Source organism: Pelophylax lessonae, assembly GCF_965119305.1.
Source record: "Pelophylax lessonae genome assembly, chromosome: 3".
Lineage (NCBI taxonomy): Eukaryota > Metazoa > Chordata > Amphibia > Anura > Ranidae > Pelophylax > Pelophylax lessonae.
In genome coordinates this window covers 685,794,151-685,820,567 of record NC_138770.1, presented here as the reverse complement: position 1 = coordinate 685,820,567, position 26,417 = coordinate 685,794,151, and the positions used below count along the sequence as shown (strand labels likewise).

At 45.9% G+C, this 26,417-nt stretch overlaps 1 protein-coding gene across 1 annotated transcript in view; it reads left to right on the top strand.

Annotated features, from left to right (window-relative positions):
* Positions 1 to 25,315, top strand: part of PPP1CB (protein phosphatase 1 catalytic subunit beta) — a gene marked incomplete at its 5' end in the record, with an annotated part of 26,348 nt that extends 1,033 nt beyond the window's left edge. Inside the window, 5 exon segments of the mRNA XM_082251004.1 lie at positions 1,839 to 1,888; positions 1,890 to 1,911; positions 14,060 to 14,211; positions 16,595 to 16,729; positions 24,933 to 25,315. Coding sequence (XP_082107130.1) covers positions 1,839 to 1,888; positions 1,890 to 1,911; positions 14,060 to 14,211; positions 16,595 to 16,729; positions 24,933 to 25,037 — 464 coding nt within the window. The 3' untranslated portion in view covers positions 25,038 to 25,315.
* Between the last annotated feature and the right edge of the window lie 1,102 nt (positions 25,316 to 26,417).

The window sequence follows — 26,417 nt, the reverse complement described above, 5'->3', positions numbered from 1 at the left end:
AATGCAGCTCTTTCCACTCCTACCAGCAATCTCCTCTGAGTAGAGTCCTCTCCACCAGGACTACAGTTACAACCCCCCCCAGCCCTCTTCTTCTCCCCCCTCCCCCCCAGCCCTCATCTCTTTCTCCCCCCCCCCCCAGCCCTCATCTCTTTCTCCCCCACTCCCCCCCAGCCCTCATCTCTTTCTCCCCCTCCCCCCAGCCCTCATCTCTTCTCTCCCCCCAGCCCTCATCTTCTCCCCCCTCCCCCCCAGCCCTCATCTCTTTCTCCCCCCTCCCCCCCAGCCCTCATCTCTTTCTCCCCCCTCCCCCCCAGCCCTCATCTCTTCTTTCTCTTTCTCTCTCTCTTCCCCCCCCCCCCCGCCCTCATCTCTTCTTTCTCTCCCCCCCCAGCCCTCATTGATGGTGTGGTAAGGGTGCAGGTTTGCAAGGCAGCCACCTGGTCATCTCTGCACACTTTCACACAATTTTATAAGGTGGATGTCCTGGCATCTGCGGCTGCTTCCTTTTGGCCGTAAGGTTTTGCAGGCGTTGTTGGAGAGGATTGGTCCTCTTTGAAGGTGTATTGTTTGTCGGGTGAGCTGCAGTTCTTCCTGGTTGAGCTCCTGTTTTACCTGGTTGGCTATGTTTAGCCTTTGGAAAGTGTTTATTGCTGTGTTCCTTCCACCCCGTATGTTGACACTGCTTTGGGACATCCTAAGGGTCAGGAAGACATGGAGCTGTGTCCGTCCATGAACTATAGAGAAAACTGGATTTTTGTCTTACTGTAAAATCCTTTTCTCTGAGGTTCATGGACACAGCACTCACCCCTCTATTGAGTTGGGTCAAAGTTTGTAAATGAGTAATTTTTCTCCTGCCCGGGTGGCCGCTGAATGAGGCTGCCCGGGTGGCCGCTGTAGATGGCCCCTTTCACACTGGTCAGTTACCAGCTCTCTCCTTTCCTTGCATGAGAAAAGGAATGCTGAAAACCAGCAAGTGTGTTTACATCCTGATCAGCTGTGATTGGAAACAGCTGATCACATGGTAAAGAGCTGCTGTCATTGGCTCTTTATTCCAATCAGTGGTGCGCGGTGTCCTGTGACGTCCTCCCAGAACTAGAGCAGACCCCCCCCCCCCGGCTGTCATTTGACTATACAGCCGGTGTGAACCGGTTAAAGTGGAACTGTAAATTAAAAAGTGGGAGCAGGCAGGTTTTTTAATGCAGTAGAGACACCCTAACCCATGCGTGGACAGGAGTGATGTCATCTCATCCCGGCCAATGAAAATGGTTGAAGATTGGTACCCAGAAGACCTCTCAGTGGCCGGTATATGGTAAGTATAATTCCGTTTCTTTGAAAATATTCAGTGGGCAAAAATGACTTTTTACCCTCATCACCAAAAGTAAAAGCCCACTTTTTATCTTCCATTGGGGACACTAGTTCTGGTGACAACCAGGGATTCCCTCACTGTGGTTTTGGAACAGGGAGTCGAGGGAAATCTTCACAATGGCAAATACAATAGATGGCAAAAAATTCTCCCAGGGCTTCTAACCCTCCCTTCATCCAAAATGAAAAAATAGGTTTTGCCTTTAATTCCTCTGTCCCCTCCCCCCCCATGGTCAGCCACACACTATGTAGAATATAGAGAAATGATGAGATCTCCCCAGTAGAATCCAGCAGATAGAAGACACACCGGAGGCTGTAAAGGATTTGTTCCAGGAGTCCTCGGTCCGGCTGACTGCCGCCATTCATGGTCATCATTCCCTGATTTTATATTCCAGTCTTTTCATGAAATTCCTTTTATACACAACTGAATTCTATTATTTCTTAAAAAATATTTATTCTGATATTTTATTTTTCAGGACTTTCTCCTGATCTGCAGTCCATGGAACAGATCCGCAGAATCATGAGGCCCCACAGATGTCCCTGACACAGGTAAATGCTCATTGCACTACACCTTGGTATACCGGGGGAGGGGATCTACTGCCCACAGCTGTACCACTAACTTGGGACTGGACCCAATCTCATCCCTGTTTACAATTACTTGATGGGCACGTAGTGTTACTCTCTGAAGAGTGATCTGTGTTTGGATTGCTCTTCAGAAAGCATTTGACATGCGGTTAGGCGGTGTTCTCTCTCCTCACTTCTTGCTTTAAATCCTTGAAGCCCGCAGTAATGCACCCGCAGCCCCATGCATTGTGTGTGGTTGCAGGGCACTTGCAGAACGGCCCCGTTTCTGTGAATGGATGGCGCTCAGCGGGGGCTGCGCCTGCCGACAGCGCTGGGGTACAATTCCCGGAACGGCCGTTAAACTAAACGCCACGGAATGTCTACACCCCCGGCGGCTGCCTCTGCTGGGAACGGGGGAGAGCAGTTGAGGGGTATAAGGGATGGTAAAAAAAAAAAACGCTTAAAGCGGAGCTCCACCCAAAAATGGAAGCTCTGCTTATCTGCAAGGCTGCTGCCAATGAAAACTGGTTGTGCCAGCGGCTCCCATCCCCCACTAACATTTAGGAACAAGTCAATGGAAGTCCAAACAAACTTTTTACTGCTGTATGATTTGTATGCAGTCTCTGCTATATTCCGTATACAGCGCTGTGTCCCAGCAGTGGGAGGAGAACTTCCTGGATCGGTCCCAGAACATAATAATCCGGCTGTGCGCTCCTCAGTCATTCACAGGAAGCTTTGTATTCCTAGGAAATGACTTCAGATTCCTGTGATTGGCTGAGGCGGAAAGGTGGGTGGATGTCTTTATCTCCACTTCAGCCAATCAGAGGCAGCTTTGTATTCATTTCATAAGAATGTAAAGCTCCCTATGACTGACTAAAGAACACCCAGCTCTATATTTTGTTCCAGGAAAGGTAGGAAAGTCCCGATCCGGCCGGTGTATGCTGAACAGCTGCACACGTAACAACGTGATAGAAGGATCATACATTCCACATTAATAATTCTGCTACCAAAATGTGTGCTGTAAATTGCCTCCTGCATTTCTCCTGCTGCTTGCTGGAGGCAGCCATTTTCCTGAAGCTCAGAGCCCCCGAGTAGCAGTAAATCATAAAGCGGAACTAAACCCATCGATTTTAACGGTTTCAAAAACATTTACATTCCTGGAATGCCGGGATTGCTAACTGTCCTCAACCAAACTGTCAAACCATCAAATGGCTGGAGTCATAACTGATCACAGGTGCAGTACCTTGGCTTTTAGAGATCAAACAGAAGCAGCTTCCTTGGCTGTAAAGTATAGGAGGGTTACTTCCACTTCAAGGCTGTCAGCAGATCAGCCTCTACAAATTCAGCAGTGCCTAAAAATGGAGCAATTGAGCATGAGCAGAGCCGGGCGAGACCGCGTATTACTGGATTACACAGTATAGACACTTATTTTTACCCATTTCTGACACTTGTTATTTAAAAGTTAAAATCTGTATTTTTTTGCTAGAAAATTTAGACCCCCCCCCCCCCCCCAAACATAGCATAACATTTTTAGCAGCGACCCTACAGAAAGAAAATGGAGATCATTGCAATACTTTGTCACACTGTATTTGTGAAGCGGTCTTACAAACGCAATTTTTTTGGAAGAAATACACTTTATTAAAGCAGAGTTCCTCCCAAAAGTGGAACTTCCGCTTTAAATAGTCCTAACCCCCTGACATGCCACATTTGGCATGTCATTTTTTTTGGGGTTGGGGAGCGGGTACCTAGTTTTGACAGGTACCCGCTCCCACTTCCGCTCGGAGCGCCGCGGCACCCTGAGCGGAAGTTCTCCTCTCCCCCTCCCTCCCTGCAATCTTCTGGGACATGTCAGAGGTCCCAGAAGATTGCTGGCCAATCACGACGCATAGCGCAACTCGCGCATGCGCAGTGCGTACCCCGGCTGTGAAGCCGCAAACTGTCACAGCCGGGTGCCCACAGCAGTGATGCCGGCGGCGTGGAGCAGAGAGGGAGAAGACGGCGCATCGCTGGACCGTGGGACAGGTGAGTGGGCGGTTAGGCTGGAACTCCGCTTTAAATTAAATTGTGCACGCCCAAGGAATGGTGACAGGAGGTCTGACGCTAGAATTATCTCTCGCTTTAACGATCGCAGCAATACTTCACGTGTGGTTTGAACACCGTTTAGATGTGTGGGAGTGACATCTCTTCTGCATGCGAGCTCGGCGGGACGGGGAGCTTTAAAAAAAAAAAAAATGTATTTTTCCTCTGTCTCTTTACAAAAAAAATGTTTTGATCACTTTTATTCCTATTACAAGGAATGTAAACATCCCTTGTTAGGGCCCTTTCACACGGGCGCTCCGTGTGTCCGCAAATCATCCTATTTTTTTGCGGATGATATACAGACATAATGTAAGTGAATGGCACTGTGGGTGTCAGCGGAATACCATCCGCTGACATCCGATTTTCCTCCTTTCAGTTCTGTTCCGTTTTTTGGAACTGAACCCTATTTTTGTTCCGTCCAAAAAACGGAAAGGAAGGAAAATCGGATGTCAGCGGTGTCATCCACTGACATCCGCAAACCCCCATAGACTTACATTATGTCCGCATATCATCCGCAAACGGATGGGATGATATGCGGACATACGGAGCGGATGACACAAATGTCATCCGCTCCATGGAAAAAAAAAGGAAAAAGGACCGCAGCGGAGCTCTCACACGGAGCGGCCGTCTGAAAGGAGCCCTAATAGAAATAAGCAGGACAGGACCTCTTTATTGTGAGATCCGGGGTCATAAACACCTCACATCTACCCTGTTTCCCCAAAAATAAGCCCTAGTTAAAATCCCTGTAAAAACATGTAATCCATATTGTAAAAAGATTATGTAATGTGCAGTGTGTTTGTAACTTTATTGGGAAAAATACCTTAATTACACAATAAAGTTACAAATGGAGACTCACTGGACATTATATAATCTTTTTACAAAACAGATTGCATAATTTTTTAATGATTTTAACCAAGGTTATTTTTGAGATTACAGAATGTTATAATGCTGACTCCCGAGCTTACAGAGGAAGAGGAGAAAAGACGGGGGACACAAAAACTAAATATTGTTTTCTTCCAGGTTTTTTTTTTTTTTAAGACCTAGAGAGGGGTAAATGACACAACACAAAGGACTGTGCTGTCTATCATGCTAGGATCAGGAGATGTATATATATTTTAGGGTTACAACCACTTTAAAATCGTCTTTGTACATACCGTAAATAAATAAGACATCCCCTGAAAATAAGCCCTACTGTGCTTTTTGTAGCCAAAATTAATAGAAGACCCGGTCTTCTTTTCGGGGAAACGCGGTACACTATAAAGTCTTTTTTTATTTTTTTTTTTTTTTTCATCATTTTAGGCCAATTTGTATTCTGCTACATATTTTTGACAAAATTGCAATAAGTGTATTTTGATTTGTGCAAAAGTTATCACATCTACAAACTAGGGGAAAGATTTGTCTTTTTTTTTTTTTTTTTTTATACTATGGTGGCGATCTGCGATTTTTAGTGGGACTGCGACATTGCGGTGGACAGATCGAACCCCTAACTGACATTTTTGACACTTTTGGGGTACCAGTGACATTACTACAGTAATCAGTGCTAAAAATATGCACTGTCACTGTACTAATGACACTGGCATGTACTGCAATTCGCGGGGACCTGCTGCTGTATAACTGTGGCGGCTGGTCAGCAAGTGCTAATCAAAAAAAAAAATTGGCCCTTTAAGGCCGTTGGTTGGAAGGGACGTATGACGTCGCTCTGGTCCTCCAAGGGCATAGAGTGGAGTGGGGGCCATCTTCCTGCGCAGCACCGGAGAGGACAGGACCGGTTTCCCTGCTACTGACGCCTCCGTTGGCCATAAAAGGGATCCTGCAGTGAATCCGCTGATGGGACCACTTTTATGTGAAAGAGGAGCGCCCGCTGTGTAGGAAAATACCGGGGTTATCTGCTGCCATAAACGCCGGTACTTAACGTCAAAGTAGCAATGTAAATACACGATGGGCGGTCTGTGGTTAAGGTTTTACATGGCTATACCTGCAGAAGGGGCCGGCCTTAACGCATCTAGCAGGACTTCACTTTCTGACTGAAGCTCCACTGTAATATTTTGCACCCAGCAAACAGTTGTTAGTGCAGGAAATAGTTCATTTGGGCCAGATTTGCCCGGACAAACTAAAGTGGAAGTAAACCCTCTTATTGGTTTCAGCCAAGGAAGCGGCCATCTTGGCCTAAGTTTATTTTTCAACAGTGCTGCCCATGTGATCAGTTATAACAAAAGCCATTAGATGGTTGGACAGTTTGGTTGAGAACACCACCAATGTAACAGCGATCCCGGCATGCTGGCTGGTAATGTAACTGTTTTTTGATACTGTTAAATCGATGGGTTTACTTCTACTTTAAAGGGACTGTAAATGTGGAGTCACAATTTAATCCTGTAATTGATGCAATTGCAATATTAAAAAAGAAAAATGCTATCAAGAATTGGAGATGAATCAGATAAAAGCCTTGTAAAATGCTTAGGTACTGACTGACATTAGTAATGGAGTTGTTGGGTTAGTCTTGGCATACCAATGCTGCTACACCCGGCGTGGACATCTAGGATTTAATGACCTTGGCTGACAAAAGGGTAAATGCAGCTAAATATCGGGAAGTTATGTTCAGTGTTGAGGTTGGGTTGCTGTGATCTGAGCCGTGTGCAGAGAGATATTTAATGTTTGAAATGGAAACGTCTTCCCAACAACTACAGCCAAATTCTGCTGTTGTGTGCCAGAAACCAAGACGGCTCTGAGCCCCGGCCAGTGAGGACAAACCATCCGCTGTGCGATTTCTGTGGACCCGTCTCTGCGGGCCGCCTGTCTTCCTGCTGACATCCTCGTGACGTGTTTAGTACATGGCTGTCAGATGCCGGGTAACCATCGAGGAGCAAACATGACGCCAGAGACTGTGGCCAGCCAATGTGACCTCTCAGATCGAGGAGGGGGGGGGGGAGGAGAGGGGAGAGAATATTTTACTGGCTTTCAGCAAAGCGATGCAGAGAGCGCGATGGATCTGCTGAGTACAGAAACGTTTCCAGCGAGAGGATTTGACCTGCCAATAAAAGGTTGATTGGTAGCGGTTCCTGTACTTTGCATATTGCTTGTTGTCGTTTTTAAATAAACCTGGAAGACGTATTATCGATCGATTAATCTTGGATCATTTCCCTTTTCCTGAGAAGAGGAAATCATTCGGTGTTCTGCAGATGTGCCGCGGTTCTATCTGAAGGACTGAATTTTAACCACTTACTAACCGATGTACACCGGGTGGATTTGATTTAAATCCTCTATTTAAATCACCAGTAAATAGAATCGATTTAAATCGTATATATAGAGAGCATAAGGTGAAATTTAAAACAGCGCTAGCAAATCTGATAAAACAATAAATCTGAACAATCAAATTTATAAATAGTAAAATTGTGAATAAATAATGAATAGAAATTTAATATACAAGTCCTTTAAAGGTGAATGAGATCCAAAAAAGTGCTGGAGTGCAGATAGTCCATTCAAAGGTGCTCAAGGTGACTGGCAAACCCTCTTGGTTCCCTACTCACCACAATTATAGATCTTAATCGCTTGAATAATATATCAAGATGTTGCACTCAGCCTCTTTCCAGGGATAACTCAAGACCGCAATGTCTCCTGTGGGATGAATCCAACGCTCCTCCGTGGACCCCAAATATGGAAACAAAAGGACCGCATATAGTGTAGTATGTTCATAAACATTTATTGCCCCAATAAAGTAAGAATCATACTCACAAACATAGTAAAAAGAGCCGCAATGTATGAGAACAAATGGTGGTGGACGCCGCTGATAGCGTGCGTTCCACCGTCAATCCAGGAAGCAAACCAGAAGTGACGATGCGTCCAAGCTGTACCGGAAGTGCGTCAACGCGTTTTGATGTTTACTACACTATATGCGGTCCTTTTGTTTCCATATTTGGGGTCCACGGAGGAGCGTTGGTTTCATCCCACAGGAGACATTGTGGTCTTGAGTTATCCCTGGAAAGAGGCTGAGTGCAACATCTTGATATATTATTCAAGCGATTAAGATCTATAATTGTGGTGAGTAGGGAACCAAGAGGGTTTGCCAGTCACCTTGAGCACCTTTGAATAGACTATCTGCACTCCAGCACTTTTTTGGATCTCATTCACCTTTAGAGCCGGTTCACACTACCACGTCCAGAAAGTCGTCCCGTGACTTGTTTAGAGACTTGGGAAGAGACTTGGGAAGAGACTTGGGAAGAGACTTGGGAAGAGGCTTGGGAAGAGACTTGGGAAGAGACTTGGGAAGAGACTTGGGAAGAGACTTGGGAAGAGACTTGGGAAGAGACTTGGGAAGAGACTTGGGAAGAGACTTGGGAAGAGACTTGGGAAGAGACTGTCGACTTTGTCTGTGGGGAATGCCTGGCTAATCTTTCTTATTCCTGGAAAGTCTGATAACAAGTCGCTTCAATTAAGATAAGGAGGCGACTCCCATTGAAGTATATGGGACAAGTCGGATCACAAGTCGCCTCAAAGTAGTACAGGACCCTTTTCTGAAGTCGGAGCGACTTCAGTAGTGCCAATTAAGACGGCACTGATTGATTAACATTGCTTTTATTATGTCAAGCGACCTGGGGCGTCCTGGAGCAACACAAGTCGTGCTAGTGTGAATGGGCTCTTAAAGGACTTGTATATTAAATTTCTATTTATTATTTATTCACAATTTTACTATTTATAAATTTGATTGTTCAGATTAATTGTTTTATCAGATTTGCTAGCGCGGTTTTAAATTTGACCTTATATTTTTTCTAAGATTTACTTAGAGACACAGCAACTGCATACATTTCACATTCACATATTTATAATTTTTAGATTTTTTACCTCACATCATAAGTGTGGGTTTTAATTTAATATTTACAATATATAGAGAGCAATTAATGGTATAGTAATCCCGCGCAAATAGGGAAGAAAATCTATTTATATAATATCACATATTAGATATGTGAAGGGTATGGGGGCTCCTATAATATATGTTGGTATAATTGGCACTGTATGTGAAGACGTATCATTATGATGCTGTAAGTGTAAATGTGGTAAACGTATAGCAACACACTAATGTATGATATAATACTGTGAAGTGCTCAGTGCCACCAAATATAAATAAATATATTAAAAGTGAACTCCTTCTGTGATGGAAAAATATATACTAATAAAAAATGAAATAAATATTAAAGTGCTGCAGTGTCAAACCTGTGAGAAAGTGAATATCTGCTGTGCTGTAGGTACAAAGTGTGATAAATAAATATATATAGTCTTTAGGTATTAGCCCCGGTTCACACTACTGCGTGTGCGGGGTTCGCATGTCATGTCGGAGCGCACTGCTCCGACATGACATGCGATCAGCTGTGCGGTGCGAGTTTAGCCATACAGTTTGTATGGCTAAATTCGCATCGCACCCGCAGCAAACACGCACAGGAGGCATTTTTGCTGCCGCATCAGGATCGGATCGCACAGCGGTTCACACTTGTGCGATCCGATCCTGTGCGAACTGCACGATCGCACTGCGATATGCGATCAAACTGGGGGTGTCGTTAAGATTACATTGACACCCCCAGCGGATCGCATATGGCAGTGTGAACTGCCGGGGGTGCGTGTGGGATGCGGGAACAGGCTGCGAATTCGCAGCCTTCCCGCATCGCATCAGTGTGAACCGAGCCTTATAAGTGAATATATAAATAAATTAAAAATCAAATCTAAATAAATCCTTCAAATCAAATATGTCCAAAATCCCAATATTAGATGTTGAGATGGGCTGTAAGCCACATTATTTTGAAAGTGCTATTGTGCCAAAAACAATCGAAAATCGAAGTGTTAACAGTTTGTGGTCCTTTAAAGGTGCTGGTGATTTTCCCAAGTATATAAGAAGCCAAAAGCATAGGTGAGACGGTGATGCTGTGCTCTGTGCGGTGATGCAGGGCCCCTATAAGAATTGCACTCACTGCAATGCTTTCCCCTGTAAAGGGGTAGCGAGCTCTGTACAGCAATATAGGTGATCCACGAGATCCTGCGGTTATCCCTCTACAGATTCCAGCCGGTCTATGGCTCTGGTACTGGTCCTGGTGTGTATGGATATCTCCACGTTAACACTCTGGCCCTTCCTGGTGTCTCATGCGGTGCCCCACATAAAGGAGAATAGACCCACCATAGTGTAGTAATTTCAAATATATGTTTAATAGAAATATCCACTCAGTTTAGATCGATGTGAGCATGCGGACCGGATGTCCGGGTATCGATGTCTTCCAAGGGACGGAACCACACTAGCGGAAGTGACGGAGTGATGCACGGTCCAGCCCAACGCGTTTCGTCAGCATTGACGTCATCAGGAGCTACGTCACTCCGTCTCACTCCTGCTATTTATACAGTAGACATTAATGGCTGTGTGTTGTTATTTTGAGGGGACAGTAAATTTACACTGTTATACAAGCTGTACACTCACTACTTTACATTGTAGCAAAGTGTCATTTCTTCAGTGTTGTCCCATGAAAAGATAGAAGAAAATATTTACAGAAATGTGAGGGGTGTACTTATGTGAGATACTGTGTGTGTATGTACAGTGCCTTGCGAAAGTATTCGGCCCCCTTGAACTTTGCAACCTTTTGCCACATTTCAGGCTTCAAACATAAAGATATAAAACTGTAATTTTTTGTGAAGAATCAACAATTGGGACACAATCATGAAGTGGAACGAAATTTATTGGATAGTTCAAACTTTTTTAACAAATAAAAAAAACTGAAAAATTGGGCGTGCAAAATTATTCAGCCCCCTTAAGTTAATACTTTGTAGCGCCACCTTTTGCTGCGATTACAGCTCCAAGTAGCTTGGGGTATGTCTCTATCAGTTTTGCACATCGAGAGACTGAAATTTTTGCCCATTGCAAAACAGCTCGAGCTCAGTGAGGTTGGATGGAGAGCGTTTGTGAACAGCAGTTTTCAGTTCTTTCCACAGATTCTCGATTGGATTCAGGTCTGGACTTTGACTTGGCCATTCTAACACCTGGATATGTTTATTTGTGAACCATTCCATTGTAGATTTTGCTTTATGTTTTGGATCATTGTCTTGTTGGAAGACAAATCTCCATCCCAGTCTCAGGTCTTTTGCAGACTCCATCAGGTTTTCTTCCAGAATGGTCCTGTATTTGGCTCCATCCATCTTCCCATCAATTTTAACCATCTTCCCGGTCCCTGCTGAAGAAAAGCAGGCCCAAACCATGATGCTGCCACCACCATGTATGACAGTGGGGATGGTGTGTTCAGGGTGATGAGCTGTGTTGCTTTTACACCAAACATAACGTTTTGAATTGTTGCCAAAAAGTTTGATTTTGGTTTCATCTGAGCAGAGCCCCTTCTTCCACATGTTTGGTGTCTCCCAGGTGGCTTGTGGCAAACTTTAAACGACACTTTTTATGGATATCTTTAAGAAATGGCTTTCTTCTTGCCACTCTTCCATAAAGGGCAGATTTGTGCAGTATACGACTGATTGTTGTCCTATGGACAGAGTCTCCCACCTCAGCTGTAGATCTCTGCAGTTCATCCAGAGTGATCATGGGCCTCTTGGCTGCATCTCTGATCAGTCTTCTCCTTGTATGAGCTGAAAGTTTAGAGGGACGGCCAGGTCTTCGTAGATTTGCAGTGGTCTGATACTCCTTCCATTTCAATATTATGGCTTGCACAGAGCTCCTTGGGATGTTTAAAGCTTGGGAAATCTTTTTGTATCCAAATCCGGCTTTAAACTTCTCCACAACAGTATCTCAGACCTGCCTGGTGTGTTCCTTGTTCTTCATGATGCTCTCTGCGCTTTAAACGGACCTCTGAGACTATCACAGTGCAGGTGCATTTATACGGAGACTTGATTACACACAGGTGGATTCTATTTATCATCATTAGTCATTTAGGTCAACATTAGAGAGTTTGCTGCACTGAAAGTAGTTTTTTTATTTAACAAAGTTTGAAATATCCAATAAATTTTGTTCCACTTCATGATTGTGTCCCACTTGTTGATTATTCACAAAAAATTACAGTTTTATATCTTTGTTTGAAGCCTGAAATGTGGCAAAAGGTTGCAAAGTTCAAGGGGGCCGAATACTTTTGCAAGGCACTGTATGTATGTGTGTGTGTGTGTGTGTGTGTGTGTATATGTATATACACAAATATAATAGAAAGTGGTCCGTCGGCTGTTAGAAGTAGCTGCTGAGTTTTGGAGAATTTCCCTGCCTGGCTGCGTTGTATTGAAGCCCCTCGTAGCCTGTCGGGTGCTGCGGTTTATATTATGAACACATACATGTCACAGCTGGTCTGCGCTTCGCTATAAACAATTCTCTGGATTGGCGCCCAGCAGCGGTTCTGCTGCAACATCTGCCTGGTGTACTGAGCGCACATTTTGCACGCCTGGAATCTGGGGGCTCTGCGATGTGCTGCAGGCGTCTTTCCTCTTACTGGAATTGTAGCTGAAGTTGGGAACAGTCAGTTCTGCGTCTGGTATGTGAGTACAGGAGTAGTTCTGTGTAATCTGGCCCTACTATGTATGTATGAATGAGAGTTAGGGACCTTAGATTGTAAGCTCCTTGAGGGCAGGGACTGATGTGAATATACAATGTATATGTAAAGTGCTGCATAAATTAACAGCACTACAGAAGTACCTGCAATTAAAAAAAAAAGAAATACCCGGAGGAAGCACAAGGAGAGCCTGCAAACTCCATGCAGATCGTGTCCTGGCTGGGGATTGAACAGAGGGCCTCAAGAATTTATAGCAACCAATCCCATTTTGGCTCTTTTTATCTAGATCAGAAGAGATGACTGTTTGCTTTGGATTGCTAGGTTTTTCCACATGTGGCTAAATAAAATGGCAGTTTTGGTAAAGTTGAAAAGTTGAACCCGGGGGACTGAATAAACAATGGTCAAAGTAATTTTCCTGGCGCCACAAATGTCAATGTAGAGTGCCCACAGCATTGCCCCCAATCAGTGCAGAGTGCCCACAGCATTGCCCCCTTTCAATGCAGAGATGTCAGCGTTCCCCCCGCAAGACCAGTGAACTTACCTGACAGCAGCTTCTCTTCAGTTCAGTCCCCGGCTTCTCGCGTCTCCGCAGTCCTCCCGGCACCTCCTCCTCAGCCAATGGCATGGGGTTGGCTTTTCGGCCAATCAGGAAGCGGGAGGACCCGCTCCCTGATTGGCCAGGAGGAGGATCCGTGTGACAATAGCGAATTTTCATTCGCTATTGTCACACAATGGGCGTGCTCTCGCGGCACACGCTCTGCTTTCTGGCCACCACGTCTGCGCGATCTGAATCTGTGCTTGCGCGGGACCTTCAATGACACTGCGTGTCCATGCACGCACTTTAAAGGGAACATTGTCTACCACTATATTATACCCCCATGGTCTCTACCATCATATTATATACACCCATGGTCTCTACCATCATATTATATACCCCCCTTGGTCTCTTCCATCATATTATATACCCCCATGGTCTCTACCATCATATTGTATACCCCCATGGTCTCTACCATCATATTATATACCCCCATGGTCTCTACCATCATATTATATACCCCCATGGTCTCTTCCATCATATTATATACCCCCATGGTCTCTTCCATCATATTATATACCCCCATGGTCTCTACCATCATATTATATACCCCCATGGTCTCTACCATCATATTGTATACCCCCATGGTCTCTTCCATCATATTATATACCCCCATGGTCTCTACCATCATATTATATACCCCCCATGGTCTCTACCATCATATTATATACCCCCCATGGTCTCTACCATCATATTATATACCCCCATGGTCTCTGCTTTCAGAAAATATATATTTTTAACAGAAGTTTGCAGTCATTTCTAGCAAAAAAAATGCAGATTTTAAACACTTACAAAAAAAATTAAAAGTACCCCAGTAGACAAGTGGAGAAGCATGGAGATTTGTACAGAAAGGTTTTTTGTTCAGGTGTACACTTGAACTGTGTCTGTATTCAAATATAAATAATTTTTTTATTTTCTTTTCCTGACAATTGCTTTCTCTTTGCCCCTTCAGGTTTACTGTGTGATTTGTTGTGGTCGGACCCCGATAAAGACGTACAAGGCTGGGGGGAGAATGACCGCGGCGTCTCCTTCACCTTTGGGGCGGACGTAGTTAGCAAATTCCTGAATCGACACGACCTGGATCTGATTTGTCGAGCTCATCAGGTACGTTCGCTCACCATGCGGCTCAGAGTTGCAGAAGCTCTGCGTTCTGATTGGCTAATACCTGACCAATCGTGTGACTGCTTTAATGCTACATAATGTAAAAGAGGAGATTCCTCTTAAAGGATCAGTCCACCCAAACCTGAAAATATCTTCTTTTCTGACTCTGGCAGTGAGATCTCTGCACTGTGCTCCCAGGTCTGCAACCATTGAGGGGCTTCCATCGTCCTTGCTGGAACTTCCTGTAGTGAATGAACAATGGTGCCTCCGCTGTACTGACATCCCAACCAGTCAGCACTGCCTGACTTCTCTACTGCTGGACCGCAGAATAACCCCCCCCCCCATTGTGCCTCCGCTGTACGGACATCCCAACCAGTCAGCACTGCCTGACTTCTCTACTGCTGGACCGCAGAATAAACCCCCCCCCCCCCCCATTGTGCCTCCGCTGTACGGACATCCCAACCAGTCAGCGCTGCCTGACTTCTCTACTGCTGGACCGCAGAATAACCCCCCCCCCATTGTGCCTCCGCTGTACGGACATCCCAACCAGTCAGCACTGCCTGACTTCTCTACTGCTGGACCGCAGAATAACCCCCCCCCCATGTTATGGCGAAGAGGAAATGTTCTGTCCACAGAAGAGAACTCTGCTCAGGCTGTCAACACTGCTTGGGATTTGAGGTCCCCAGAGGCGCGCTGTTGTCGGTTAAAACCGTAATTTATGAGCTCACTGGTTAATTTTTGTACTGCAGAATTTTGAATGGGAGTGGCAGAAACATTTCTACCCAACCCACTCTTCTCCTCTGACATGTTTCACCCCTCTTGTAAAAGGCAAAATGCGTCAGTTTGCAGTAAATGTGGAGGTGTCCTTCGTTTGTAAACGAGCAATGTTTAGGAGCCATTTTATTTGTGTGATCTGGTGCACTCTTTAGTTATAAACCACAAATGACACGGGTGCAGCAGTGAAATGACAGATGCAAGGTCCAAACAGCGCTACAGCGCATCATTAACCCCTCGCCATTCATAGGCCATTTATAAACCCGAAAAGAGAGCTTTTCTGTAAAAGTAAACCATGAAACTGTAAAATCACCTGATGATCACTTTTGCTGGATTGTCTAATAGACCCCGATGTCTTTATAAAGAGAGCCTGTCACCTGCCTGTGCTTTCACATAGTGAGGCATTGTGACCCCCCCCCCCCCCCCCTGTTAAATGTCAAACACTCTGGAGAATGACCATGATCGACAGTTGATAAGTGTTTTTTTTTTTTGGGGGGGGGGGGGTGACAATCCCGACGTGTGTGCATTGCTCAGTTGCATGTAGTGTTTCTGCATTTTCTGGCCTAAAACAAGAGGTGAGGAGGCAACATATTGCCTCTTTACCACCTGCCAAATGCCTCTGAAAAGCAATCTGAGCGTGAATTGCTTTTCAGAGGAGCAGCATCCCTTGCTGCTATCGCAAACCAGCGCTAAAAAAGCAGTCCTGATGGTACAGGAATGGGGGGGGGGTCAGGATTTCAAACTAACACACACACGTACACACACGCACATATATATATATAATATTCTTAACAAATTTGCTTGGAATCTAGGCGCCAGCTAAAAAATTTAAGCCAGTTTTTTCCGTTCTTGCTGAATGGCTGGCTTCTGTCAGACCGGCTGCCATACCCCCGTCACGAGAGCTGCCGATTGTCTCTCCTCTACTCGTGCCTGTCAGGCGCCAGCTAAGGAAAGCCGATCAACTGCACTTCCTATTTACTATGTGACCAGATGTGATTGGACACAGCTGGTCACATGGTAAAGAGACTACATCAGAGGCTCTTTACAGGGATTGGAGATGCGGTGTACACCCCCACAGTGTTCAAGCAATTCTCCTTACCGGAAGGAGGGGGGGACCCTCCTATTGTAGAAAGGTCAAACTCGCTAGATGAACATCAGATGGAACCCTCAATCCAGAGGAGCCGTCACCCTTCATGTGGGAGACTCCAACAGGGATAAAGCCAGGAACCTCAAGGAGCGCCTCCATAAACCTCCAATCTCCAGCAGTCTAACACCTCCACTTCCAATCAGAATGCAGTTCACCTCATAAGTGTAAAAAATACCGTAATCAATGGTATCCATTATAAAGAGTGCACACTCCCGTGTAATGCAATCAAAAGCTTTATATATGCAATTTTTTTACTTTATTTGGATTTATAGATTTATATTAAGCGCTGCATCTTTTATAGAACTTTACTGAATGACTTTTGCACTTTGTTTAAATGTGTTTTTATATTCTTCAGATTAAACATTGTGTTTATGGGAGCGGATATCCTGAATGTTCCTCTCCCTGTCAGGAGGTGAAATGATTGTTTGTAGAACGGTGACATTGTCCTCCTTGTCCCTCTGCCAGGTAGTAGAAGATGGTTATGAATTCTTTGCCAAGCGGCAGCTGGTCACCCTGTTCTCTGCTCCGAATTACTGCGGGGAGTTCGATAACGCCGGGGGCATGATGAGCGTGGATGAGACCTTGATGTGCTCCTTCCAGGTATGGCAGACCAATGAAGCCGATGTATGAATTATTTAAAGAACTATTACCCATCGTACACTTCCCCCGGATGTCAAACTTCACCCCCCATGACCATTACTACCCATCGTACACTTCCCCCGGGTGTCATACTTCACCCCCCATGACCATTACTACCCATCGTACACTTCCCCCGGATGTCAAACTTCACCCCCCATGACCATTACTACCCATCGTACACTTCCCCCGGATGTCAAACTTCACCCCCCATGACCATTACTACCCATCGTACACTTCCCCCGGGTGTCAAACTTCACCCCCCATGACCATTTCTACCCATCGTACACTTCACCCGGGTGTCAAACTTCACCCCCCATGACCATGATTGCAAAGCTGAAGCTTAGAGCGGCAATGCTTCCCTTCTCTTCCCTGTCAGTCTGTGAAATGACAACCAGCAGCTCTTTAAGGGGGATCTTCAGGCTGTTTGCTATAGATACCGGAGCTGCTGGCTTTTAATAAAAGGAAATTTATCTGTCCAGGCATCCAGTACCGATGTCACCATGTCTGTTCTTCAGTGGGCTTTGGGTCCCCGGCATGGCATGTGTACGAAGGGAAGCCAGCTACAACTCCTTGCAGATTCACAGCCAGCTTCCCACTATGCATGCACAAGGAGCATTGTGCTTTGTAAATGGTCCAGCAGTCTTCAGGGACCAAGGCAGAAATAGGAGCACACTTTCATTTTCATCATTCACATGAGTACCACTTGCTGCCTTCTCACAGTTCATTTACTGCGGGCAGACAGTATCATATACACCACCTAGCCTGGGGCACTGCTCCCCTGTGGCAGATTGCTGGTCCCAGTATCTGGCTGCATTGAGGGGCCCGGGGATCATGTGATCACAATGTCAACAGAGCTGTTATCAATGAGTTAACAGCTGTTTCCTATAATGATAGTGAAGGTAAGACTCATGCGCTGCGAACAGCGAACAGAAAAAACTTGTTTGTTTGAAACTGCTGCAAACCACCCCCAAGTGCATTCCATCACTCAGAGAACAAATATGTTACAGGGGTGCTCTGTGCCTTCAAAAATCTCAATTTGTCCATCCCTATCGCAGCAGCCTCAGCTGAAGAGATGAATGAATATAATGAACTCTGAGGCTTCCTTCTCAATCACAACCTGTAAACACAGTTTACTATGCGTCCGTTATGAATGGACTCAGGATTGATTGGTATCAGTCATTCACTGTGTTCATTCAGGAAAGGAAGAGGCTAGTAAATGACATATCTACTGGCCCCTCCCCCCTGTATGCCAGCAGCGCTGCGGGGGAAAGGGGTGCATGTGCAAGAAAAAACCCCCAAAAGAAAGCTCGATTGGGTTTAAAAAAAAAAAGATATAAATTTAATTGCGTGACCTTGCAATTGCCAGTTAAAGTAGCGCAATGCTGAATAACAAATAATGACCTGATCATGAAGGGGGTAAAACCTCCTGGAGGTTAAGGGAGAAGTGTGGGGGAAGCTTGCTTGGCTGTTCAGATAGTTCTGCACTCCTGTGACCGGCTATCAGGGGACAGCAGGCTGAAGCCCATTGATTTCACAGAGCCGCTCCAGGCTGGGGAAAGATGGCAACCATATAGTCTGGATCCGCCCACATGACTGAGCTGGCCACTCCCACCCCTTCCACAGCCCAGCGCTCCAGTGAGCAACAGGGGTGGGGGGCGTCCAGAGCAGAGAGCCGGTAGCTGACAGTCACCAGCACTCAGGGAGCTCTGAGAACCGAGCGATCGATGGTGTTTGATTTCTCAGTCTTAGATCCGGCGGGGAATGCTGCATCCACCTGGGTAAGTATGACCCCCCCCCCCCCAAAAAAAAAAAAAATTCCATACTTTTTAAGCTCAATATTTGTATTTTAGCTTGTAGTGACCTAAATTTTCTGTATTGAAGAAAGTCCTCAGTCGTGTTTTCCAGTCTGCGGAATTCTGTAGAAATCTTTTGTACAGGAATGCCAGTCCTCTTCTTGCCTCTGGTATTTGTCTTCTCCAGGAGTTGATGGGTTAAAATCTCTGGGCTGAATTCAATAGAAGCCCCCCCTTCCCCGGCCATTGAGAAAAGCCTGTGCAATATTTATACTGCATGTAACATGATCTGTGACTGGAGGGGGGGGGTCTGTTCATCAGACTTTCCAAACTCAACTCTTGCATCAACATTGAGACAAGAAGAGGACCGGCAGCCGGGGACATCCTTCATTACTGGTCACTAAAGCTGTATAGGAAGAGGTGTAACAGGAACCTTCAGAAACCCAGGGCAAGAAACCATGAAGTGACCCCCCCCTCCATCTGGGCCTCCAGTACAGGGAGGGCGTCCATGGAAGGAGCCCCCCCCCCCCCCAGAATCCTGCCTCCCACGCGCCCTCTGGGACACGCATCCAGCATGCTGTGTGACTGCTGTGTTCTTCAGACAATCACAGCAGCCCTTTACCGTGTGATCGGCTGATCGTATGTAAGCAGACTTGTCGGTTATCGGCATTCCTATCTTCCCACTCTGTGTGAGGAAAGGAGAGCCGAAAACCAGCAGGACTGTCAGTACATTGTTTACACTGCTAATCAGAGCTCTGATCATCCCTGTCCTAATTATCAGGGTGGACTGTCAGTACAGGCTCTGAGCCACTGGCAGAACTCCCCCCTCCCCTCACAGTGACAGGGTGGGCGTAGGCCCCCTCCTCTCGCTATTACCACCCCCTCTTCTCGCAGTGACAGAACAGCAGGCCCCCCTCACAGTGACAGAACAGCAGGCCCCCCTCACAGTGACAGAACAGCAGGCCCCCCTCACAGTGACAGAACAGCAGGCCCCCCTCACAGTGACAGAACAGCAGGCCCCCCTCACAGTGACAGAACAGCAGGCCCCCCTCACAGTGGCGTAACTCCAGGGCCCAGTCACAAGTGCGACTGCTGTGACTCTGGTAGTTCTGCCACTGTAGGGGTAATAATCTTCAAACTCGAGCTTTAAATATTTTCAGATATTTGTCAAGGAAGATTCACGAGAGCCCTCCAGCAGAGAATTTCAGGAGAGTGGAGTTTGGGGGGGTTGGTTAACCACTTGCCGACTGCAATAATACACTGATTAAAAAGTGTTCCTTTCATTTTTTTGAGCAGAGTATAGCATCAAATCAAAAAACTCCTGGGATATTGATCTGGTCAGTTAAGTAGAGGGGGTTGTTAATCAGTTTCAGCTGCTTTGGTGTTCACGAAATTAACAGGTGCACTAGATGGGCACCAATGACGACCTCCAAAACAGGAATGGTTTTACAGGTGGAGGCCACTGACATTTTTTCCTTACTCATCTTTTCTGACTGGTTTTCCCTAGTTTTGCATTTGGCTGGGGTCAGTGTTGCTACTGGTAGTATGAGGCGATACCTGGACCCTATAGAGGGGGGTCAGTGTCACTACTGGTAGTATGAGGTGATACCTGGACCCTATAGAGGGGGGTCAGTGTCACTACTGGTAATATGAGGCCATACCTGGACCCTATAGAGGGGGTCAGTGTCACTACTGGTAGTATGAGGCCATACCTGGACCCTATAGAGGGGGTCAGTGTCACTACTGGTAGTATGAGGCCATACCTGGATCCTATAGAGGGGGTCAGTGTCACTACTGGTAGTATGAGGCCATACCTGGACCCTATAGAGGGGGTCAGTGTCACTACTGGTAGTATGAGGCCATACCTGGACCCTATAGAGGGGGTCAGTGTCACTACTGGTAGTATGAGGCCATACCTGGACCCTATAGAGGGGGTCAGTGTCACTACTGGTAGCATGAGGCCATACCTGGACCCTATAGAGGGGGTCAGTGTCACTACTGGTACTATGAGGCCATACCTGGACCCTATAGAGGGGGTCAGTGTCACTACTGGTAGTATGAGGCCATACCTGGACCCTATAGAGGGGGTCAGTGTCACTACTGGTAGTATGAGATCATACCTGGACCCTATAGAGGGGGTCAGTGTCACTACTGGTAGTATGAGGCCATACCTGGACCCTATAGAGGGGGTCAGTGTCACTACTGGTAGTATGAGGCCATACCTGGACCCTATAGAGGGGGTCAGTGTCACTACTGGTAGTATGAGGCCATACCTTGACCCTATAGAGGGGGTCAGTGTCACTACTGGTAGTATGAGGCCATACCTGGACCCTATAGAGGGGGTCAGTGTCACTACTGGTAGTATGAGGCCATACCTGGACCCTATAGAGGGGGTCAGTGTCACTACTGGTAGTATGAGGCCATACCTGGACCCTATAGAGGGGGTCAGTGTCACTACTGGTAGTATGAGGCCATACCTGGACCCTATAGAGGGGGTCAGTGTCACTACTGGTAGTATGAGGCCATACCTGGACCCTATAGAGGGGGTCAGTGTCACTACTGGTAGCATGAGGCCATACCTGGACCCTATAGAGGGGGTCAGTGTCACTACTGGTAGTATGAGGCCATACCTGGACCCTATAGAGGGGGTCAGTGTCACTACTGGTAGTATGAGATCATACCTGGACCCTATAGAGGGGGTCAGTGTCACTACTGGTAGTATGAGGCCATACCTGGACCCTATAGAGGGGGTCAGTGTCACTACTGGTAGTATGAGGCCATACCTGGACCCTATAGAGGGGGTCAGTGTCACTACTGGTAGTATGAGGTCATACCTGGACCCTATAGAGGGGGTCAGTGTCACTACTGGTAGTATGAGGCCATACCTGGACCCTATAGAGGGGGTCAGTGTCACTACTGGTAGTATGAGGCCATACCTCGACCCTATAGAGGGGGTCAGTGTCACTACTGGTAGCATGAGGCCATACCTCGACCCTATAGAGGTTGCACCCTGTGCAGTCCAACTCCTCCAGGATGGCACATCAATACCTCCCATTGCCAGAAGGTTTGCTGTGTCTCCCAGCACAGTCTCAGGAGCATGGAGGAGATTCCAGGAGACAGGCAGTTACTCTAGGAGAGCTGGACAGGGCCGTAGAAGGTCCTTAACCCATCAGCAGGACCGGTATCTGCTCCTTTGTGGAAGGAGGAACAGGATGAGCTCTGCCAGAGCCCTACAACATGACCTCCAGCAGCCACTGGTGTGAATGTCTCTGACCAACCAATCAGAAACAGACTTCATGAGGGTGGCCTGAGGGCCCGACGTCCTCTAGTGGGCGCTGTGCTCACTGCCCGGCACTGTGGGGCTTGGATTGGCATTTGCCATTGAACACCAGAATAGTCAGGTCCACCACTGGCACCCTGTGCTTTTCACAGATGAGAGCAGAGTTCACCCTGAGCACATGGAATAATTGTGGTGGGCTGAATGTTGGCGCGGTGCAGGGGCGGTACCTCATCCCAAAATATATTACAAGAAAGAAAACATGGGACCCCCGTAGGGATTTTTTAGGCACGTTACCAACCAGATATAGTAAAGTAGGTGATAACCGTATAATTTTATTCAAAATAAATATAAATCACATTTAAAAAGTGAAACAATCATCAAACTGTAAAAACCTGTATAAAATAGAATTACAAATCCGGTAGAGAAGTGATAATTGTTGATGGTTCTAAAACTTGAGAATGGGCTTGTGCTGCAAGAAACCAAACTGGTTCATAGAAAACACACATCCCCCATCCCCCAACAGGCTTCGATATTTGAATTATTTTCTTCAGGGGGAAAAGAAGAAATCTCCTTTACAGTATCAAAGATCTCAGTGTAGATATTTCTGTACATTTATCAGCATACACTTCTATATTCCAAGATGGGCATCGGGTGCTGGGGCTCATTAACATGTTATGTCTTAACTGGTCATATGACCGACACTAAATAGAAGTGCATATCGGTATGATTCACAAAGGATACACTCCGATTGAGGGGGCAGGGGACAGGCTGCTGCTCCCGAGGGTCACAATATAGAAGGGGCCATCTTGAAAAGCCAGAGTAGGAACCCCCAGCCTTTGGTTGTCCGCTGCCATGACTGAGGATTGCCCACACTTTTTATAGGCAGTGTCCAGCTGCTCCCATAGGTGATCAAAGAGTTAACACCCTTTACGCGACATCACTTCCGGTCCAGGCTGGAGTGGAGAAAAAAAAAACAATTTTATATATAATTATATAAAAAAAAACGATCTTTGATTTTGATTTTTTGCTTTTTAAACACTTAAGCCCCGGAGGATTTTCCTGCTAAACGACCAGGGGGTATTTTGCGATTCGGCACTGCGTGACTTTAACGGACAATTGCGCGGTCGTGCGACGCTGTATCTAAACTAATTTGACGTCCTTTTTTTCCCCACAAACAGAGCTTTCTTTTGGTGGTATTTGTTCACCCGTGCGATTTTTACTTTTTGCGCTATAAACAAAAAAAGAGCGTACATTTTGCAAAAATAACAATATTTTTCACATTTTTTTATATGAAATTCCCCAAAAAAAAAAATGTAAAAATCAAAATTTTTTTAAATTTTCAGCCAATTTGTTTTATGCTACATATTTTTGGTAAAAAAATCGCAAAAAGCGTATTTTGATTTGTTTTGCGCAAAAGTTATCGCGTTTACTAACAAAGGGAAAGATTTTTGTCATTTTTGTTTTTTTTTTTTTTTTAACGTGTAATGGCGGCGATCTGCGATTTTTTTTTTTTTTTTTTTTTTTTTTTTGCGCGGTACTGCGACATTGGGGCGGACAGATCGGACCCTTGACTGAAATTTTTGACACTTTTGGGGTTACCAGTGACATTTCTACAGTAATCAGTGCTATATATATATATGCACTGTTACTGTAAAAATACACTGGTAGTGAAGGGGTTAACTTTATTTGGGAGGGAGGGGCTGTGTGTATCCCTAGGGGCGTGCTTTCTACTGTGATTGGCTTGAGCTGTAAAGACACTGATCAACGGATCTACATACTAGATCCGTGTGATCAGTGTTTTTACAGCGAGGAGAATGACAGGTGGCTTGTTTACACAAGCTGCCTGACATTCTCCCTCTCCCCCGCCGATCGCCGAGTGACCGGCGGACATCGGGTCCGCTGGTCTCACGCGCGGGGGGGTCCGTGCCTCCGCGGGCGCGTGCCTCCGTGGGCGCGTGCTCGCTCCCCAGAGCCTCACAGGCGAGCGACGTAGACCTACGTCACTCTGCCTGTGAGGGGCTGACTGCTGCAGTAAATATACTGTGAGCAGTCGGCAAACGGTTAAAGGTAAAGAAGAGATGTGGGTGGTAAAATTACGGTGGGCAGGTGGAGACGTGAACAGTTATTTTTTGTACTTTTGTTTTATGTTTTTATTGTGCTGATAAGTTTGTCACAAAGGAGATTTGGGGTCTTTGATCTCTCCATAAAGAGGACCTGTCCTCATTTGTTACATAGGATGTTTTACATTCCTTGTAATAGGAATAAAATTTATTTTACACTGTCCATTTACATTTTTTAATAAAAATGAAAGCCCCTCCATGCTTTGTTCGCAGAAGTAAACGCACATGTAAATCGCACATGTAAACGGTGTGAGGTATCGTTGCGATCATTAGAGTGAGAGCAATTTATCCCTGGACCTCCTCTGTAACTCTAAACTGGTAACCTGTAAAGACGTTTAAATTGGGTTAATCATTGTGTTTTATTAAGTTCATTAAAGTGTGTTTTTTTTCCCCCCCAAAAAACACGCTTGCAAAACCACTGTGCAATTACTGTGTGTCATAAAAAAATTGCAACAATCGCCATTTTATTCCCTAGGCTTGGGTCTCTGCTAAAAGATGTATAATGTTTGGGGGGTTCGAAGTTATTTTGTAGCCAAAAACACAGATTTAAACAAGTGGCAGAAGAAGCCTGGTCAGCAAGTGGTTAAAGAACGTTTTTAGGCCGGGTTCTCACTGATGTTTCCCCGCATCCAATTCATAGGAGTGTGTGTGGCTCACAATGAATCGGGTTCACAGATCTCCGGGGTGGCTGCTTTTATTGGGGTCCTGGGCGTCTTTGGCTGCTTTTCAAGTCCGAATTCAGGCAAAAATTTGGGCCTGATTCATCCCTGAAACGGAGAACAGGGACGCACCGACCCCTCCCCCACCCCCCTGCAGTGAGTCACATGCGAATCGAGTTAATCCAGCCAAAAAGTTAATTTATGGCTTTAATGCTAATTTAATTTTCTTTTATTATGTAGATCAGATTCTCGGGGTGTATTTAGGATTATGGCCTCTCTTTAATGTCCCCATTCTGTTCCTCTCTTCCATAGATCTTGAAGCCATCGGAAAAGAAAGCGAAGTACCAGTACGGTGGGCTGAACTCTGGCCGCCCAGTGACGCCCCCTCGGACGGCGAACCCGCCGAAGAAGAGGTGAAGATCATATCCTCCCCGAAGACACGACACCCGAACCCCATACAAAGAAGACTCCACCTTATATTAAACGTGTGCACTGTTTAACATCACCCAGCCATTCTGACCCTTCTTTACAAATGTCACATGCGTTTTTACCTTACACCGGACCGGTAAAAGATTCCAGGGATTTATTCTGCTTCACTCCCAAATAAAAGAATAGTACTCACCGCTAAAAACCCCGCCCATCTCCCGCCACGGCATTGCAGACTCCTCCTCCATAACATTAGTCCAGCCCCCCCAAAAAACCTGCAAATCCCGTTCCCCCAAAAAAAATCTGGCTCGGGTCATAAAGCCGTGTCTGTCATCGTCCCTCTGCGGCTGACACGTCGCATTAACCCTTTCAGTTCCAGCCCCAAACTTTACAGTGCGCTATTCTTTAATGTACCTTCTGGCACTGTTGGGGGCGGGGGGGGGGTTGTGGCTCCCGATCGCTCTGGTATTGAAGGGGTTAGTCTTTACCATCGTCTTTCTGAAGCCTCACCGCTTTTATCTTTCATTTTTTTTTTTTGTTCCAATAGTGTGTTAGTTGTAATTTCTGACTTCCCCTTTAAAAGGAAAATAATAAATCACCCGTTGTGTGTTCTGTGGTATTTTTCGCTTTTTCACACTTTTAGCTGTTTTTGTTTTTTTGTCTTTTTTAGTTTCTCCTCTTCCAGTCTCACTTAGACAAGCGACCACTTTGGGGGTTCTTTACCTGCTTTTGACATTAGAGATTACTCTTCTTGGTACCTATGGTTTGTGTACAGCTTGCTTTGTACAGGACGATGTCAGGAGAACCAACTGATCATCGTGGCAAATCCCCTCCCCCCGTAATGTCCACAGCGTGTTCTTGGCTTCACTCAATGCGTTTTTTTTTTCTTCTTCTTTTTAACTGACATTCTGTCCCAAGACAACATCACTGTAGTTGGCAAGGCCACCTTTCACCTCCAAGATTCTAACATTTCCCCACCCCCACGATCTCTAACCTTCCCCCCGTTCTCAATTCCTGTGTATTACAGCATGTAATGAGGAAATGTTTGTTTGCACATCAACGCCTGTTTTCTGATTCCGCAGCTCCTCGTCCCTTCTAGGTCTCCTCCTGGAGTTGTTGCATTTAGACTCCGGGGGTGGGGTTTAGAATCAATGATTTTAAAAACTGTACTCGCTGCTAGCCACGCCTCCTTGACCCGTTTCGGGGGTTAATGTGAGCCTGTCGGGCGCACGGTGTTGTCAGATTTTTTTATAAGCAGAGACGCTGTATAAGTGGTAAGTAGGAGCCATGGTGGAGTCGTTGTTTGGGCTGAATGTTGGCTCCGCCCACAAAGGTGTTGCCAGGGCTGTGCGTCAGACAGGCACACATTAC